We start from the raw sequence: 14,735 nt of genomic DNA on the forward strand, positions 1-14,735 counted from the left end.
TAAATTATCTGCATTAGCTAAGTAGGTGAAAGGTAAACTAAGAAGAAAACAATACAACAAAATATAGCTAGCTCTCTCTCTCTGCTGCTGCTTCTCTTTCATTTTAAAACTGTTCAACAATTGTCTTTCTCTCTCTTTGAATGAACTACTCACCACATTTTATGCACTGCAGCGCTAGCTTGCTGTAGCTTATGCTTTCAATACTAGATTAATTATTTGATCCTTTGATTGGATGGACAACATGTCAGTTCATACTGCAAGAGCTCTGATAGGTTGGAGGACATCCTCCGGAAGTCGTCATAATTACTGTTTATGTCTATAGAAGGGGGTGAGAACCATGAGCCTCCTAGGTTTTGTATTAAAGTCAATGTACCCAGAGGAGGATGGAAAATAGCTGTACACAATGGTGCTACCCTAGAGGGGGCTGTTGAGGCTTCTGTAGACCTTCATTGCAAAACATTGTGTTTTAATCAGTTATTTGATAACCTGTGAATATATTTAGTATGGTTTTATCAATTTTTCTGAAATTCTGGTCCTATCCTTCCTCCTCTGAGGAGCCTCCACATTGTGAACTAAACCACCCAGAGGTTCATTTATTTAGCTGGTGTTCTTCACATAACCCCAACCTTACCCTGAGTGACCCCACAAGACAGTTAACCTCTGGGATGAGGGACACCCTGGGGAGCCTACTGGTATTTCCCCTGATCTGCACCACACATCATGGGAACTGTGGTCAGTGCTCTCCATCTAGTCCTCTTTCAACATGTCTCAAAGCAGTCGGGATCTGCCCTCTCTAATATTGAAAAAGTACCTTTAACTCTCTCTGTTCTCTGGCAGAAGCACCAATGTGTAGATATCATGCAGTGAATGAATTGCATTAATAGTATCTTACATAATGGAAACCAGTTATCCTTACCCATGTCAAAGCGAGGATGTGGGGGTTTAGGATTGGTGTGTGTGTGTCATCCTGAGTCTGACCATCCCAATGGAGGACAACACTATAGTTACTGACTCCTTCAGCATGTGTAGTGGCGTGCTCTCTGAGTCCTGCAGATGAGGCTCATGGTGGTGGTGAACAGATTACCCCCCACGGCCATCCCCACACCTCCAGGCGGTAACTCCCTCCAGCCAGGCTGGGTAAATTGCGGCCCACGTGATGGAGATAAACTGGGAGGCATTAGCAGTGCTAATCCAGGCCTGATCTTGGGAGCCATGCTGCTCTCTATAGTCCTCCCTGGCTGCTGCCCTGCCGTTTGGCCTTGAAGACAACTGACCGTACAATAACATGGACCATTAGGAATTCAGCCCAAGCCTTCTCCTCTGCTTGGGAAGAGAAAATGTAGGTACTGTATCACTTTTCCTTGCTCCTTCTGTGATGTTCCTGATGTAGTGGGTCAAGTTTGAGTCTTTTTGGCTTGCGTTTCGGTGCCTTTCTGAGGAAGGTTGGTTACGGAGGTGCCTTTGATCTAAGTTATTGTGCTTCTGTAGAGGCTTGCAGCCATTGACATTGCTGTAGCACTTGAACATTGTTTGTCAAGTAATGGACTGCAGCTGGGGTCCCTTTATACAATACATGCCTCTCCACCTCCTCCAAACACTTAAATGACCAAAGCTTGTGGACCTCACTGTGGATGTACATTTGATTCTCTTGTATCACTTGGAATGTTCCTACCTTTTATACGTTTTCTTATAATATTGCAATTGATCCATGGCATAGAATCTAGTAGTAAACCCAAACAGCGTGCACATTCACAGTGATCCAACTCAACATCATTAATCCCGATTTGTAAAGCGCTAAACAGCACATTGTGTTTTTATCTCTAGCAAGAGCATGGAATGGGTTTATCAATGTCCTAGAATTCAAATATAAGGTCATCTTTCTGAATATAAATTCTGAATAGTTTTTTTGTGAAAGATCATTTTAGAGTTGAGTTGATGATGTAAGGTTGCATGTATGGACAACTCCCATCAGTGATTTCCTTCCCCCTCTTGCACTTGTTTATTAGTTACTGAAAGACCCCACTTCATCACGTCTTGTATTTTTACTCAAGTGATTACAGCACGTAAACACAAAATAAGACAGACAGACGGGCTAAATTAGTCTCTCTGTTGTTGTTGAGACCTGAGAACGCCTCTAGAGGAAGAGCGGCCTTGGAACTACATTGTGGATCTTTACCAAATGTGAAGGACCTACTTGACTATAGGCATAAGAACAATTTGGTTTATTTGAGTTTGTTTAGAATTATTCTGTAAATACTGATACAGTTCATTGATTGAATTTCCTTTGGGTTTGGAATAGATATGTATAAAACCTGACATTTAAAGTTATAGCTTATTTTCCAAAAATTCCTATGTGAATTGAATTGTCTTTTTGTGGAGGGAGATGGTGTAGTGTTCTGTGAATTATGATCCTAGTTGTTTTCCAAATGATATACAAATGGGTGTCATGAGAAAATAATGCATTGTCCTTTAGGCTAGTTGATGAAGAGCTCAGATAAAAAAAGACTTGATAAGAGACTGTATACACACCCACTCACACACAACACATGCACACGCACACGCACACGCACACGCACACACACACACACACACACACACACACACACACACACACACACACACACACACACACACACACACACACACACACACACAAACACAGCTGAAGTTTATGTACAATTTGCAGATATAAGAAGTGATTTACATGACAAAGACCTCCAACCTTTTCAAAAGTAATCTTTCACAGAGGCTGGCACACTTATCTGTGATGAATGCAAAGGTCTGAGAAAATTACCTGAGGAAATTCTCTACTGTGGCTAATCTCCATTGAAGAGTGAATGAGGGATTAAAACATTGTCCTGTGGAGTCAGGAAATAGAGACAGCACAGAGAGGACACAAATGAAGCCCCATGCTGGATCTGATAGGGCCTTGGAGGTCAAGAAAGACCTCAGATAAATATAGACTCTGAGGGCAAAGATGACTCAGTCACTGTTCAAAATTCATACATCACACTTTGCAAAGCACAATTGGGGGCCAGTTTACTACAGCAGGAAAATAATACTTTTTATTTTATCAGGTAAGTTGACTGAGAACACATTCTCATTTAGAGCAACGACCTGGGGAATAGTTACAGAGGAGATGAATGAGCCAATTGGAAGCTGGGGATGATTAGGTGGCCATGATGGTATGAGGCCCAGATTGGAAATTTAGCCAGGACACCTGGGCTAACACCCCTACTCTTACAATAAGTGCCATGGGATCTTTAGTGACCACAGAGAGCCAGGACACCCATTTAAAGTCCCATCCAAACGACAGCACCCTACACATGGCAATGTCCCCAATCACTGACCTGGGGAATTCGAATATTTATTTTTAGACCGGAGGCAAGCCAGCAGAGGGATGCAGGGTGGTATGCAGCAACAGGAAATGTGAATTATTATATGGATTATAATTAACAGGCAATGTTGTAGGGGTTGATACATTTTTCATAAGTGAAAATCAAGTCTGAAATGTCAAAGTGGAAATTACACACTTCAGAAGCCTTTTTAAACCTCAAATACACTACAGGTTTTACATTTCCTGCATTGCAGGTAAGTTCTCCTGCAACAGGGTGATCAAATTAAGATCTGTACACCACTTAAACGGCACAAAAGCTGATATGATTCAGTGTCTGGATCAGTTACCCAAAACAAATTACCAAGAAAAAATACAAATACATAAAATAATGTATTTAGTCTCTCTGTGTTTCATCATTCTCCTTCAATTCGCAAGAGGCTTAATGTATCTCACTGGAGAAAGTATCCGAGCGAGCGAATCAGCGCCCTTCTGTCTCTGTATGTGTAAAAGCGTATGACATTGTTGCCGCCGGTAGCATTGAATGCAGGGGAAGCCAGTGAGCATTTGGCCTCCCTTGATAAAAAAAGTATAAAATAATAGCCAATCAGCATTGTGCTAAAATGAGTGAGCTCAACTGTGAAGGGTCCTGGCTAAGAAAAAAAAAGTGTCAAGGGAAGCCAGTTTGGGTTTGGCTTCCCTCCAATCACATCACATCGAGTGCAAATTAGTCATTGACAGAAACGATTTGAATTGTTGCATCTCGCTGGTGGATAGCTAGCTAGCTAAAACAGTCTCTTTCCTAAATTAGCCATGGATGGAGATAGGGATTTGGACTTGTGGTTTTGGCCAATGCTTGTAACGGTGATTCTGATCCAACCATAAATTCATATGGTTGGGTCAGAATCGCCTTGGCCTGAGAGGATGGAAGATCAATATGTAGCTAGATGTAGAAGGCATGTTGAAGAAGGCTAGCTAACATTGCACATGAAAGGAAGTTAGGCTAGCGAGCAAGCATTTTATCCAGGTAGCCTAGGACAACAAAAAATAAAAGCGTGTACTGTATGACAGAGTCATAAACCATTTCGTCAACATGAAAGAGAGGAGGATGGCATTGGCGTTTCTCTACAAGTAGGGTGAGTCAACATGTTTTTTCTACTTGCACACACACACACACACACACACACACGCGCACACACACACATGCACGCGCACGCGCACGCGCACACACACACACACACACACACACACACACACACACACACACACACACACACACACACACACACACACACACACACACACACACACACACACACACACACACACACACACAGAGAAATCAGAACCATGGACACCCACATCATATTTAGCTTACATTGATTGAACTAAATTGTTTTTGGTATCTTTTAGTTGTCACTGTATCAGACTAAGCATGGGTTATTTGATGATATTGAAATGGAGATGGAATCATGGAGGCAACTCCTGTTTTCTTTGCAACTTGTGCTAACTCTCCGTGGTTCTAAATCAATAGTTGTTTAGTAGTCCGAAAATGTTGGAAACATTAACTTGCTTGACCATGCTGTAGGTCATGTAACTGTTTGTTACATGTAATATACTTTGTGGAATTCACTGGACAGATGTTGCTCTCCGGTTTTGTGATGAAACAAAGGTGGGGTTTTATTTATTCTGACACTGTCTATCTTATTGTGTCAGCCTTAGGCCTATATATGACCGTGGTATACGAACTAACAAGTTATAGAGCAAACAACACAATTATCACATAGGTTGTAAAATGGCTTTTATCCTGGCTTTCCCACTGATTTTACCCACGCACCACTACTGGTCTGGATTAAGACCCTTTTTCCCATTGAGGCCTGTAGCTCAACCACAATATGGAGGTAATGCCTCTATTGTACAGAGATACCAGAGGAAATATTAAGCTTTACCACATATTTTACTGTATGTCAGTGCTGTACAGAGACACAAAAGTAAATATGCAACTTGAAAAGGAAGCTGTGGCTACAATTTAATGTAATAAGAAATTAATGCCATGCAATTAATTTGCAATTAATTTGGTGTTAAACCTCAAAGCATGTTCTGCTGGAAATTGACATGCCTACCGCTCAAATGGGTATACTATTCTGGAAGGTAATACAGAGTAGTTAAGACCATTGTATTTTGAATGAGCATAGTAAGGGCCTACAATATAGTAGTGTGGTATGGATGGAAATGAATGGGAGCAGTTAGTGTTGTTTGAATGCCTGTTTTCTATGAGTACCAAACTGGCAAAACAGTGCCGTACATATAGTGAGTAATCCTTTATTGCGTGCTTTGTAAAGGCGAACAGCCGGAAAAAAAACTGCCGAACACCAAAACTAACAGAAACCGCACAAAATGTCCTCATAATACACTACCGGTCGAAAGTTTTAGAACACCTACTCATTCCAGGGTTTTTCTTTATTTTTACTATTTTCTACATTGTAGAATAATAGTGAAGACATCAAAACTATAAAATAACACATATGGAATCATGTAGTAACCAAAAAAGTGTTTAACGAATCAAAATAAATGTTATATTTGAGATTCTTCAAATAGTCACCCTTTGCCTTGATGACAGCTTTGCACACACTTGGCATCAACCAGCTTCACGAGGTAGTCACCTGGAATGCATTTCAATTAACAGGTGTGCCTTTTTAAAAGTACACTTGTGGAATTTCTTTCCTTCTTAATGCGTTTGCGCTAATCAATTGTGTTGTGACAAGGTAGGGGGGTATACAGAAGATAGCCCTAATTGGTAAAAGACCGAGTCCATATTATGGCAAGAACAGCTCAAATAAACAAAGAGAAATGACATTCCATCATTATTTTAACATTTACATTTACATTTTAGTCATTTAGCAGACGCTCTTATCCAGAGCGACTTACAGTTAGTGAATACATATTTATTTATACTGGCCACCCGTGGGAATCGACATGAAGGTCAGTCAATATGGAAAAATTCAAGAATTTTGAACGTTTCTTCAAGTGCAGTTGCAAAAACCATCAAGCGCTATGATGAAACTGGCTCTAATGAGGACTGCCACAGGAATGGAAGACCCAGAGTTACCTCTGCTGCAGAGGATAAGTTCATTAGAGTTAACTGCACCTCAGAAATTGCAGCCCAAATAAATGCTTCACAGAGTTCAAGTAACAGACACATCTCAAAATCAACTGTTCAGAGGAGACTGTGTGAATCAGGCCTTCATGGTCAAATTGCTGCAGAGAAACCACTACTAAAGGACACCAATAATAAGAAGAGACTTGCTTGGGCCAAGAAACACGAGCAATAGACATTAGACTGGTGGAAATGTGTCCTTTTTTCTGGAATCCAAATTGGAGATTTTTGGTTCCAACCGCTGTGTCTTTGTGAGACACGGTGTGGGTGAATGAATGATCTCCGCATGTGTATTTCCCACCGTAAAGCATGGAGAAGGAGGTGTTATTGTGTGGGGTGCTTTGCTGGTGACACTGTCTGTGATTTATTTAGAATTCAAGGCACACTTAACCAGCATGGCTACCATAGCATGCTGCAGTGATACGCCATCCCATCTGGTTTGGGCATAGTGGGACCCAACAAACCTCCAGGCTGTGTAAGGGCTATTTTACCAAGAAGGAGAGTGATGGAGTGCTACATTAGATGACCTGGCCTCCACAATCCACCGACCTCCACCAAATTGAGATGGTTTGGGATGAGTCGGACCGCAGAGTGAAGGAAAAGCAGCCAACAAGTGCTCAGCATATGTGGGAACTCCTTCAAGACTGTTGGAAAAGCATTCCAGGTGAAGCTGGTTGAGAGAATGCCAAGGGTGTGCAAAGCTGTCATCAAGGCAAAGGGTGGCTATTTGAAGAATCTCAAATATAAAATATATTTTGATTTGGTTACTACATGATTCCATATGTGTTATTTCATAGTTTTTAAGTCTTCACTATTATTCTACAATATAGACAATAGTAAAAATAAAGAAAAACCCTTGAATGAGTAGGTGTTCTAAAACTTTTGACCGGTAGTGTATATGTGCGAAACGGCGCGCCACGTTTCGACTAGATAGTATGCGGCGGTCTTTAATCCTGAGGGGATGATGGGGCAGCAGCTATGGGACTGGTAGTATCTGACTCAAACAAAAAAACACTCCACAACAGGATGTTTCTGTTGACAAGGCAGTAAACCATTAGTGACGTTTCTAAGACATTCGCTGGTGCCAGTGAGTAGAGTCGCTGAGTAAAATGCAAACAACCAGTGTGTATTGCCAGGAGGCCTGTAATCTTTTCATTTCTCCAACCACGTTTTAACTCCTAGCCGGCCACACTACAGAGAGGGCCAGAAACACAGACCCTGACGAAGGCCCTACAGAGGCCAAAGCACTCACCCCCAGTCTTGCAAAGCACTTTGACAGAGCTGGTCTGGATATGTCCTCAGCCACTGTCAGTTTACCACTTCCTGATCTGGAGAAATGTTTTGCACCCCGCCATGTCACACATGTATTTGCATGAAACAACCACTTACACACACAGGTGCTCGAGCCCACAAACAACACACACACACACAGTCTTGTACAACTAACCTTGTGGGGACACACAATTCAGTCCCATTCAAAATCCTATTTTCCCTAACCCTTAACCCTAAACCTAACCCTAACCCGTACCCTAACCCTAAACTTAACCCAAAAACCTAACCTTAACCCTAAACCTAACCCTAGCTCCTAACCCTAACCCTAAAACTAACCCTAGCTCCTAACCCTAAACCTAATTCTAACCCTAACACTAATTTTAACCTTAACCCTAAATCCCCTATAAATAGCATTTGACCTTGTGGGGACAAGGGGCTTTGAGGTCTGGAACGTCACTGTAACAGAATTCTTCCCTATTTAGGAACAAGTTCACTCCTTTTGTCTACACGGACAATTAGTGTAAAGATTCCAGTTATGAAAATGAATGCTAAGATTGACATGTGATGGTATTGATTAGCAGTAAGCCTGTAAAACATTAGCCATTATTTTTTTGCACAACTACAGAAAGCATTTGAAAACCCTCCTACTGTGAACAGTAAAATTATAGTTAATGTTCTAAAGCCGAAGGGGTTATAATTCAATACAGACATATCACAGCATGGAAGCATGCAACACAACACCAAACACTTAAAAGAGCTTTCAGGATAGATACCGCAGAACATAATTTATGGTTGTGAGACAAGAATTGCTTACACAGAGGCATCACTGAGAGATACCACAACAATGTGAGCCTAAATCAAACTGTGAAGCCAATAAAACACTCTTGAGAGATAAATAAATAATGAAAACAAAATCTCTTGCTGCATAGTTCAGCTTAAACCATTTCTATGCAGCCAATCCCTCGAGCAAAGCCATCTAGAAGCTCGTGGAAAATCATTAACGCTCAGATCTTTCAAGGAACAATTGCATAATTTTCTTCTTTGGCCGGGGTTTCAAGGTTACAGATTTACGTGTTTCTTGTGACGGCAAGGAGTATCTTCTGTAAACTGATGCAAGGCAGGCTTATGTGAGAACGACTGTAAATTCAAAGCTGCCTATTCAAACACAGACATACCTGACAAGTCTCTGTCCTGCGAAAGGGAGACTACAACTGGAACAAGATAAATCTTGTGGTGGAATGAGAGACTTCTGGAGGCTACCATGGTAATAGACTTTTCATCTGGGGCTTGACATGATGCCAAAGGAGTATCCCATCCATGCTCACAATGGACTCACAATAGTATCCCAGCCATGCTCACAATCGCCGTCAGAATACAGCTTGGGTAAACTTCCTCACAGAGCTGTATGCTGACTGCTATTCCCTGTTCACTTTTGATAAACTGAAAAATACAAACAAAAAATAAAGGCATTCAGGGACCTCATGCATGGGTTGCCAGGATTAAAATACCTATTTTTATCTGGGCAAAACCACACTTAGCACATTTAACAATCTACACCTGTAAAAGAGCCACCGCAGAATGGCCTCAGCAGAGGGACAAAGTATTTTGTTGAAGGCAAAAACACTTGTGATCTGTTGAAATGAAGGCCACTGTGCACTGTTTACGGCAGTGGGACTATGAAACATACTGTAATATGTCATCGATTGCATGAAGTTCTGTGATTTTATGATGTTTGGTGTTGCATTGAAACATTCCTCTCAACCTCTTTCCTTGTGTTTCCTTGTCTTTCAGAGTGTCAATGCTCCTACTCATTCTAAGATGAAGTTATGGAAGTGTGCCGCCATCGCCTTGACTCTCTGTGGAGCAGCACTGTCCCTCTTCCTCACTCGAATCATGGTTCCCACGCTACCGCATCACTTCCCCTCCTGGGACACGTCTTCGTCGCGGATGTCCTCATCCTCCAACTCCTCTTCCTCACTGATCGGTGGCCGTCATCGCAAAGTGCGGTCGACGGAAGGCATCGGCAACATTTTGACAGAATGTAAGCAAAATCTTCATCTTCAGTCACCAACTATTTTTGTCCAGATGTTCTGATTGGTTTGGATATTCTGATTGACTCTTGCTAAAGCTCTGAAGTCATTGGTCTGTGAAGAAAACGTTGTGGTGGAGACCAGTCAAGAGAATGTACGCTTTGACACCCATGTGTTGGTGTCAACAGTAAATTGGATAATTCCCAGCCAGTCTGAGGGCCACCAATAGTGTACCTGTACAGATAAAGCCACTGTACCTCTACCGACAGAGCATGGCAGCATAGCAGCCAACCGCAGCTTACAGCCAGCCAGGGTAATCAAATCAAATGTGACGTCCAGAGAGCAGATAACTCCATTAAGGTCTGGAGTGTCATCTCAACATCCCAGGAGCATTTGCACTTTGAGGGTGATAAAATGCCTATAACCTCCTGATATGGTTTTAGAGGGTATGCAGTATTCATGAGAAAATGTGACATAAAAGATTCAGAGATGTAAAATGTCAGTGATGGTCTCGGGGTATGTCCGTTAGGATGGGGATAAGAAGAGTTTCAGAGAGTCCCACTAAGTGGGTTAGTGGAGGCTAGAGAGTTGACATCCCTGGCCCTGTGGTTGATGTAAAGACAAAACCGACACACTATCTCTTAGGTTTGGGCTGCACATTACTGTGGGTTCTTGTTATAACTCATCCGCTGACGGCATTCTATTTTCAAACTAATAGAAAGTTGGCTGCAAAACTGAGCGTGACTGAGGGGAATTTCTCTAAAGTCATTTTTACCAGACCGAAACGTTCTATTCAGTGTCCTTTTGCTGGACTCAGAGTGTGACTGTCAGACCATTATTCTGATTATCCAGTAGAGATTTTCCAGGCCAGGTCAAGTGTAAAATCAGCTAGCCTAATTACCTAATCTGTGATGCCACTGCCAGGCCAGGGAAATCTTCACACGAAACAAACGACCGAATTACCAACTCTTCACTTTGGGAAGGCCTTTTCCAGTTTCATTTATGAATGCAGAGAACAGCGAAGTGTTGTTCCTTCAAGAGCACCATTGATTACAGTGTCAGTCAGTGAGCCAGGCTAATACAGGGCTATTACTGTACATGTTGTTCAAGTGTCTGAGTTTATAGGGTTTAGGGTTTAACATGCCCCCTGGCGTTGCAAAAGACCCTGAGCCTTTTAAGTAAAGGTTGTGTCCTGGAGGGGATAGAATGAACAGTTAATTATAGCTATATCTAACTGTAGAACAGTATGGTGACCCTAAGGGGCAAAGTATAACAGAATTGTCAGACAGAAAAGCATTGTTTTTCATGATATCTAAACCTCTTGTGAAGGAAATACCTGAAAGCATCTTTAAAGGGGTAATCTGCGATTTCTACATCCAGTTTTGGACTTTTAAATTAACTAAATATACCCATTGATTCTTAAAGAATATAACTTATAAATGCCTCATGAGCTTAGTTCAACTAGCCAGCAGAATACCACCCTGCATCCCACTGCTGGCTTGCTTCTGAAGCTAAGCAGGGTCGATCCCTGGATGGGAGGCCAGATGCTGCTGGAAGTGGTGTTGAATGGCCAGTAGGAGGCTCCCTTTCCTCTGGTCTAAAATATCCTAGGACAGTGATTGGGGACATTGCCCTGTGTAGGGCGCTGTCTTTTAGATGGGATGTTAAACAGATGTCCTGACTCTCTGTGGTCTCTAAAGAATCCATGACACCTATCGTAAGAGTAGGGGTGTTAACCCCGGTGTCCTGGCTAAATTCCCAATCTGGCTATCATGGCTAGCTAATCATCCCCAGCTTCCAATTGGCACATTCATCTCCCCTGTAACTATTCCGCAGGTTGTTGCTGTAAATGAGAATGTGTTCTCAGTCAACATAACTGGTTAAATAAAAACTGTTGTACCCCATCAGAACCCAAAATATAAGCCTATATTACTCCATCGTTTGTAAACAATGTCATTGTAAACAAATAATATAGAGCTGCAAAACATGGTTTAAACTATAATCTTGATCTCATGGATGGTCAGTCCTTCCATCCATATCTCTGTCTATGAATTTGAGAGTGGTTATATTTCTACAGCCCCATCCCTCTGCTCTTTACCAAAACAGAGGCTGGTGAAAGCTTTGTTATTGTTGCAACGGCAGATCGCCCCTTTTAATCGATACGCATATGCCCCGTTTGTGAAACCTTGAGTATTACATGTTTATGGAATCACTCTCAATTAATAAGGAGGTGTTTTTGGTTTATACCCTTGATGCTGGCAACACATACAAGTATGTGATCGCTACAGGCCCATTGAGCACAGAAGGAAATCAATTCTCAGGGAATGTTTTATTGGACACGCCCATATTTATTTACAGGTTCTATAAAGATTTATATCATGTTCTGGCAGCATTGTTTTGGTATTTGGTAATCCCTCTGGCAGGAGGTTCTGGATCAGGTGTCCAAATGCATTGGACACGTTTCAATGCGCACCTTATATCTCACTCCACTCCTACACATCTGGGGAACAAGTTCATTGACTCCTAATGTGTTAAATGTGCTTATGTTTAACATGTGTAAACTTGGCAAATATAGTTCAACAAAGACTCAGCCAAACTGCCATGGTCTGAAAGGGGATATTCTATTTCTATATATAGTGTCTACTTTCTCTGTCAAGTACATAGCTAGCAGCTAGACTGGAGTTCAATATTTGCACAACTGACAATGTTTTAACATTGGAAAAGGCTCATGTCACTCCTAATGTATGTGTGCATGTACAGTATGAGAGATACTATGTTAACTATGAAAAAGTAACTTAGTTAGACACACCTGTCATTGATGATAGATAGAGACTGATTTTAGAGAACTTATTGTTCACTAAGCCAATGATCCATGCAAGTCGAAAGGATGAACATGTTTCAATCGTTTGCAATTCATCTCTACAAACTGTGTGAAGGAAGGAATGTCTAAAGCTAGCGTTATACAAGTAACTGCCAAAATAAAGGAAACACTTGAGTAAATGAGGGATACATTGAACGCACACAGGTGTGGGTCCTGAGTTAATTAAGCAATTGAAACATCCCATCATGCTTAGGGTCATGTATAAAAATGCTCAGTTGCTCATTATTTTGGTTACCATGGCTAAAAGAAGAGATCTCAGTGATTTTGAAAGAGAGGTCTCAAAAGAGCATAGGGGGTTTAAAGTGTGTGTGTGTGTGTGTGTGTGTGTGTGTGTGTGTGTGTGTGTGTGTGTGTGTGTGTGTGTGTGTGTGTGTGTGTGTGTGTGTGCGTGCGTGTGCGTGTGCCTCAGTCACCAGACCTCAACCCAATTGAACACTTATGGGAGATTCTGGAGCAGCACCTGAGACAGCGCTTTCCACCACCATCAACAAAACACCACATTATGGAATTTCTTGTGTAAGAATGGTGACGCATCCCTCCAATAGAGTTCCAGACACTTGTAGAATCTATGCCAAGGCGTATTGAAGCTGTTCTGGTGGCACTGGCGGCTCGTGGTGGCCCAACGCCCTATTAAGACACATTATGTTGGTGTTTCCTTTCTTTTGGAAGTTACTTGCATGTTCCAATACATTTCACAGGTACAGTTGACGCAGCTGTTTTTAAAGCCTGTTACCCTGTCACATTCCTATTATTTGAAAACCTGTACCAACAACCGTATGGATCTTTTATCTTTCTATTTTCCAAACTGACATAATGGTTGAGGCTGGGGTCTCACAGACATTCAAAGCTCTTCATTGTATCACAGGCCATGCTGTATGTACAACATATTTATTGTATGGTTCTAATGGTTGTATCTTCCTCTAGCCGAACACCAACTCTTCTTCTCTTCTCTGCAGTCATGCACATGTTCCAGAGCTTCACAGAGGGGGAGCTAAAGCAGATGATCGCGACTCTGGTGGAGAAGAAGGCACGGCAGGAGGCCAGGCAGAGCAAAAGAACTAAACGGGCTAAGAAAGCATCAAAGCCATGTTCCCTGAGGGAGGTGGAAGTGACTGTCAGTGAGCTGGATCTGGGATACTACAGTGATGAGACGCTGCTCTTCAGGTATTGCAGCGGGAACTGTAAAGCTAGCCGCCGCAACTACGACGTCATACTGAAGAAATGGACGAGGAAAGGCATCTCAAAGAGGGAGAGGAGCCCCTGCTGCCGGCCCAAGGAGTACGATGACATTTCCTTCCTGGACAACACTAACAGATACAAGACGCTCCACAACTTTTCTGCTCTGGCCTGTGGCTGTGTATAACGCCTCGATAGTGGCCATTTTGATTTCCCAGATACTGTATCAAACATGGGAAATGCAACAACTACTGCTACAAAATCAAAAACAGGAGTACACAAGAATCGATCCCTGCAGTACAATGCCAGGGAATACGGCACATTTGAAACTATCATCTACGAGTGTTCATTTTGTGTTTGTTTTTAAAAGACATCAGCAAACGTCTGTTTTTCTTTCTTTGCCTTTCATGGGATACTTCTCTGTTGGTTGTGAGGATAATACATTATATGACCTATGTGTCATCATGGGGCAATAACAGTTAATGCAATGATTTGCTGCTTGATTGTGGACTACGGAGCAATGGCTCCATTACCTACAGTTGAAGTCGGAAGTTTACATACACTTAGGTTGGAGTCTTTAAAACTCGTTTTTCAACCACTCCACAAATTTCTTGTTAACAAACTATAGTTTTGGCAAGTCGGTTAGGACATCTACTTTGTGCATGACACAAGTAATTTTTCCAAAAATTGTTTACAGACAGATTATTTCACTTATAATTCACTGTATCACAATTCCAGTGGGTCAGAAGTTTACATACACCAAGTTGACTGTGCCTTCAAACAGCTTGGAAAATTCCAGAAAATTATGTAATGGCTTTAAAAGCTTCTGATAGGCTAATTGACATTTGAGTCAATTGGAGGTGTACCTGTGGATGTATTTCAAGG

The 14,735-nt window shown here is 41.8% G+C and overlaps 1 protein-coding gene across 1 annotated transcript; it reads left to right on the forward strand.

Moving 5' to 3' along the window:
- The first annotated feature begins 1,263 nt into the window (after window positions 1-1,263).
- LOC121532726 (neurturin-like) lies at window positions 1,264-14,411 on the forward strand. The gene is made up of 3 exons (XM_041838512.1): window positions 1,264-1,343; window positions 9,555-9,804; window positions 13,631-14,411. The coding sequence occupies exons 2-3, from the start codon at window positions 9,582-9,584 to the stop codon at window positions 14,035-14,037; spliced, it is 630 nt and encodes a 209-aa protein (XP_041694446.1). The 5' UTR covers window positions 1,264-1,343; window positions 9,555-9,581; the 3' UTR covers window positions 14,038-14,411.
- The last annotated feature ends 324 nt before the right edge of the window (window positions 14,412-14,735 follow it).

This window comes from Coregonus clupeaformis, chromosome 20, assembly GCF_020615455.1.
Source record: "Coregonus clupeaformis isolate EN_2021a chromosome 20, ASM2061545v1, whole genome shotgun sequence".
Taxonomy (NCBI): Eukaryota; Metazoa; Chordata; class Actinopteri; order Salmoniformes; family Salmonidae; genus Coregonus; species Coregonus clupeaformis.